Source organism: Bison bison, unplaced genomic scaffold, assembly GCF_000754665.1.
Source record: "Bison bison bison isolate TAMUID 2011002044 unplaced genomic scaffold, Bison_UMD1.0 scf7180017864316, whole genome shotgun sequence".
Lineage (NCBI taxonomy): Eukaryota > Metazoa > Chordata > Mammalia > Artiodactyla > Bovidae > Bison > Bison bison.
Genome location: NW_011494888.1, coordinates 2449614 through 2455575, shown reverse-complemented (window position 1 = coordinate 2455575; position 5962 = coordinate 2449614). Strand labels below are relative to the sequence as shown.

At 39.4% G+C, this 5962-nt stretch overlaps 1 protein-coding gene across 3 annotated transcripts in view; it reads right to left on the bottom strand.

Annotated features, from left to right (window-relative positions):
- The window catches only part of NEK1 (NIMA-related kinase 1), a 133272-nt gene that overhangs the window by 105253 nt on the left and 22057 nt on the right, over positions 1-5962 (bottom strand). For all 3 annotated transcript variants that reach the window (XM_010852783.1, XM_010852784.1, XM_010852785.1), the window contains exons 10-11: positions 4748-4808; positions 1078-1229 (exon numbers count right to left, since the gene is read on the bottom strand). In XM_010852783.1, the coding sequence (XP_010851085.1) occupies positions 1078-1229; positions 4748-4808 (213 nt within the window). The remainder of the gene's footprint in view (positions 1-1077; positions 1230-4747; positions 4809-5962) is intronic.

Genomic DNA, 5962 nt, shown 5'->3' with positions numbered 1-5962 from the left:
AGGAGATCCAACCAGTCCATCCTAAAGGAAATCAACCCTGAATATTCATTGGAAGGAGTGATGCTGAAGCTGAAGATCCAATACTCTGGCCACCTAATACGAAGAGACAACTCATTAGAAAAGACCCTGATGCTGGGCAGGAGCTAAAGGGGGCGACAGAGGATGAGGTTGGATGGCATCACTGATTCAGTGGGCATGAACTTGGGCAAACTCCAAGAGATAGGGAGGGACAGGAAAGCCTGGTGTGCTGCAGTACATGGGGTCACTAGTGTTGGACACAACTTGGCAACTGAACAAAAACAACAAACACAACAAAAAAGTAAAATCCACAAACCCAGGGTGCCAGCTGTCACAGTGCCCTTCAGCTGGAAATTTACCCTTCACTGCCCTGCTCAAGACCCTGGGGCTGGACAGTGCACACATCATGCATGCCAAAGACAAAGAACTCCCCTACTGTGAGGTTTGTCTTATAGCACACCTATGTACCGAAACTTTTTTCTGAGCATTTGTGTACATGTATGTGCAGACACAGAGCAAAACCAACAGGTCCCATATTCCAGAGAATACAGCAGCTACAGACATGGAAGAAAAATGACAAATTCTTGCAACTAATCTATGTTTTTAGGCACAGCACCTAAATGCTACAGGCCTTAATTTTCTTTTGAAACATGACAGACCACAAGGTCATATCCCTCCACATATTTAATTATCTCATATGAATCCTTAAATTCAAATTTTTCCCAGATCTTTATGATGTTTATCTCAGACGTTTATTTATTTTATGCACAAAAACAAATGGTTCTGCTTAGGTTATTCAACAGTGATTTCATTTATAATGTCACTTTCTTTTTAATGCACCAAATACTTTACTTAATCTATCTACTTAATGTCTCTTCATGACTTCTGTAAGTGTCCTAAGTTTTAGAAGACTGGTGAAGCAGAGAACAGCAATGCTCTTTAATAACTCAATAAAAACAATCCTATAGACATAAAGATTAACTGAACTGAGCTGCAATAAAATAAGGTCAAATTGAACATTACTAATATACAGTTTGTAATATCATCACCACATCATACCTGTTTATATTTCTGGAGTGGCTTCCTTTCATGCAATTTTTTATCTATATATTTCTTATTTGTTAACGGTATTCCATATTTAGCAGCAGGCTTTGTAATTTTCTGAGCAGACATAATAGAAGCCAAGCTTTGTCCTGAAGCTGGTCTTTTAGCTACATGAGAAAATAATACAAAGAATTATTTTCAGAGTTCTTAGTGTTAAATCTTCAATTTCAAAATTCTTCAACACAGAACTTTTTCATGTTCATAATCACTGACAGTGTTCAGTTTGAGACCCTTCACTAAACATCTCCTTCACTCCTTACCACGTGTCAATGCCTTCATAGTGACTATTTTACACTAAAGCCACTTTCTGAAAGAAGCAAGAAGCGACACTCCTCTAAGATGCTGAAATTTCTCATATAGAAAAAGCACACCCCTAAAACTGATGGTGGATGATGATTGTACACGTCTGTGAATATACTAAAGCACACTGAATCATTGACTTTAAATGGGTAAACTGAATTTTATGTGGGTTACATTTTAATAAAGACGTTAAAAATAAATTTTATAAAGAATTTTCCATATCTTAGAAATTACTCTCAAAATCAGAACATAAACTTCAAGAGCAACTGTTAAACAATAATTCCATCACTACGAGAATTAATATTTGCTTCTTATATAGTCTGAGTAATGCCTGCACCTACAGACCCACTGAAAAACAGGTACTTTAAAAGAATCACTATAGCTTAGGGTCCCAGGAAACGAGTACATTTATGCACTGCTGGTAGGTGTAGAAACTGGTCAAGATGTTCAGAGAACAACGTATATCAAGAACAATGTTTACAGGGGCTCTGTATCAATCTAGAGGGGTGGGATGGGGAGGGAGGTGGGAGGGAGATTTAAGAGAGAGGGGATATCTGTATACCTATGGCTGATTCATGTTGAGGTTTGACAGAAAACAACAAAATTCTGTAAAGCAATTATCCTTCAATTAAAAAATAAATTACAAAAAGGACAATGTTTATTAATTGATGTCAAAAAACTAATCAGAGAACCACAAAAATATATACACATTCAGCATTATATATCAATATTAAACTTTTACTGAAGCCTAGACAGGGTTTAGTCTTAGAACAATGGCAAACTGAAGATAAACTGTTAAGACTAAAGTAATGAAAATGGAAGTCTACACTTCACATTCCTCAAAGAGACTGCTGCTGCTAAGTCGCTTCAGTCGTGTCCGACTCTGCGACCCCATAGACGGCAGCCCACCAGGCTCCCCTGTCCCTGGGATTCTCTGGGCAAGAATACTGGAGCGGGCTGCCGGTTCCTTCTCCAATGCGTGCATGCATGCTAAGTCGCTTCAGTCATGTCCAACTCTGTGCGACCCCACAGACGGCAGCCCACTAGGCTCCCCTGTCCATGGGATTCTCCAGGCAAGAATACTGGAGTGGGTTGCCATTTCCTTCTCCCTCAAAGAGACTAAAGGAGGTCAAAGAGTCCCAGCTGCATTAAGGAAAGTGAAAGTGAAGTCGCTCAGTCGTGTCCGACTCTTCGAGACCCCATGGACTGCAGCCTACCAGGCTCCTCCGTCCATGGGATTTTCCAGGCAAGAGTACTGGAGTGGGATGCCATTAGGTCTTCCTGAAGTCCTTTCCTCCCTGACTCCTTCTCCCTGCTCAGCCCTACTCCCCACCCAGTCTGCCCTCCACCCCAGGGTTGTACCCTGTCGGAGAACCACGTGATTGATCTCTGCCAACCACTATGCTTCTTCTTTAGGAGGGGAATGGAGAAAAAAATTTAACTAGGAGTTTACAAGGAAATACTACCATTAAGCTCTGTTCTTCAAAGAATGTTTAACTGCATTAGAAAATGATCAAGATATAATATTGTGAATTAAAAAAAATATATTTCTTTATAACACAACCCCAATTTCCAATCATTATGCATCTGTTATTGAAATATATATACCAAATAAATGTATTAAGAGTAGGGTAATTTTTATTTCTTCTTTTTGATTTTTATAATGACATTTACTCAATTTAGTGAATGCTTATAAAAATAAAAGCAACATTAGCCATTTGACTGGCAGTTTATATTCACAATTAACATGTGTAGAAGACCTGAGAATAAGTTTTTCTAAACACATACTTCAATTGTAATGTGACAGGAATTAGGAAATGTGAGGAAAAAAATTTTGCCTCTGAGAATTGTAAGCTTCTTTTCGAAGACAGGTACACAGCCACACCACTGGAACCTGGCTGCATATATTAACATAACCACATGCGTGCCAGAAAAGGGGCAAGAGGCACCAAAGCACAAACAGGAGGGGTCCCAGGAGACCACAGGAACAGTACCCTGCACCCCCTAGAGAAGAAGGAGGGCTACTCAGCTCTCATCTGGCTTCTGACTATTCCCCACTTCAGAGGTGCGCCTCCCAGGAGGAGGAAGCTTCCTGCCAGGAAGGGAGTCCACAAGGGGCTCGACAGCTCCTATGTTAGCACCTTGAGTCACACACTCCTCCAGCCAGCTCCTCCCACTAGGGTACCCCGCTCCACTGCCTGGGAGGCTCACCCACTGGGAAGACCGTGCTGACCCAGGGATTCCTGTCTGTGTGACAAGGAGGCTTTGATGAAGATGTGACTTGTCATGAGACAAGAGCGCCAGGAGGGACACGCTGACCCTGCCTTGTGTCTGTCTCATGAATGTGGTTCCTACTGGGCTGACTGTCAGGATGGCCAGCTTCTGTCGGCTTAGAGGTGTTTAAGAAGAGCTGACACATCTGGCCTTCCCAAGAGCACATTGCCACTCCATGTCCAGCTGTTATGGACTCAAGCTTTATGATATGGAATTCATTTTTATTAATGTATTTATACTCACAATGGAGTAAGACATGCAAAGCATTATGCTTAAAAAACCACAATCTTCAAGTCTTAATAACTTCCACGGATTTCAGAAATCCATCTGAAATCATTCCATGGGGAATAAATGATTTCCCTCTCAAAAAGATATATACATAAACAATATATAACCATGCTGACAATCCAAAAAATACTCCACTGCTGATGTCCCATATTTAAAAGAATAATTATCCTTGCTAAGGTGTCTGACTTCACACCGATTTACTTTTAAAGTATTTTACAATATTAAATATTTCTTAAAGAAAATTATTTTACATAAAGATTTGCACTGGAGCTTCCCTGGTGGTACAGAAGATAAGAATCTGCCTGTCAATGAAGAAGACATGGGTTTTATCTGTGGTCGGGGAAGATTCTACACACCTCGGGGCAACTAAGCCCATGCTCCACAACTACTGCTGCAACTAAAGCCAGTGAGATCCAGTACAATCAAAAACTTAAAAAAAAATTAATTAAAAAAAAGTATTTGCACTTAGGGCATTATATAACATTTCATAACAATATTCTCAGAATATAAGCTGAACACTTGAATAAGAAATAAGATTTCAAAACAGAATTCATTTAAATGAAGGCAGATAAAATGGAAACTTTGTTATTAACTCATCACATATAATTAAAAATTTTTAGATTCATTTCCTCTGGATTAGATTTATCATACAACTACCCCAACTTATTTTATCTACAAATATCTCCAATATAATTAGTATCAAACACATACTGTATTTGATTATCACAAACACAGGGAAGGATTCATGTTAAATTCCACTTACCTGGTAGAGGTTGTGCTCCAAACTTGGAAAATGTTTTTAGACAAAATTCTTCTGCAATAAGCTTAAATTGAAAGAGGTGGGGGGAAAAGTTAGAAAAGATGTGAAATTTTCAATTAAAAAAATACCTAGCCATTAATCAGAATACATTTTTTTTCTTTTTCAGTCACAATTATGCTGCCAAATAAACTGTACTAAAATCTAAATTGTCCATTCATCAAATTTCTCTTATGTTAATTTCTTCCCAATCTTACCAACTTATTTATCATTTCTCTGGACAAGCTTTCTCCTAGAATTAATCAAATGCAGATATATAGCAGAAAAATCATAAGAAGAACAGAACATTTCTGGTGAAGAATGAAATCTAAGTGGTGGGTACATAACGAGATACCACGTATTTACTAAGCATGTCTGTCAAACACTCTTGTTACTAGTAGCCATCATCTGCCCTCTTTTCTTTCCATGTTACATATTCTATGTATATCAGGCTTGAGTATTTTCTTTTGTTGCTGGCTAGCTGAATTCCTGACTCTTTGGAAAAGACCCTGATGCTGGGAAAAACTGAATGTGGGAGGAAAAGGGGACGACAGAGGATGAGATGGTTGGATGGCATCACGGACTCAAAGGACATGAGTTTGAGTAAACTCCAAGAGTTGGTGGTGGACAGGGAGGTCTGGCGTGCTGCAGTCCATGGGGTCACAAAGAGTTGGACACGACTGAGTGACTGAACTGAACTGAGTTGAATTCCAGTGCTTCAGCCTTGAGACTATCTATTTGTCTGTCCTAACTGTTGGTATGGGAAAAAAGAAACTCAGAGAGATTGACTGAAGTCATTCTTTCTTCGACTGTGTGGATCACAATAAACTGTGGAAAATTCTGAAAGAGATGGGAATACCAGATCACCTGATCTGCCTCTTGAGAAACCTGTATGCAGGTCAGGAAGCAACAGTTAGAACTGGACATGGAACAACAGACTGGTTCCAAATAGGAAAAGGAGTACGTCAAGGCTGTATATTGTCACCCTACTTATTTAACTTATATGCAGAGTACATCATGAGAAACGCTGGACTGGAAGAAACACAAGCTGGAATCAAGATTGCCGGGAGAAATATCAATAACTTCAGATATGCAGATGACACCACCCTTATGGCAGAAAGTGAAGAGGAACTCAAAATCCTCTTGATGAAGGTGAAAGTGGAGAGTGAAAAAGTTGGCTTA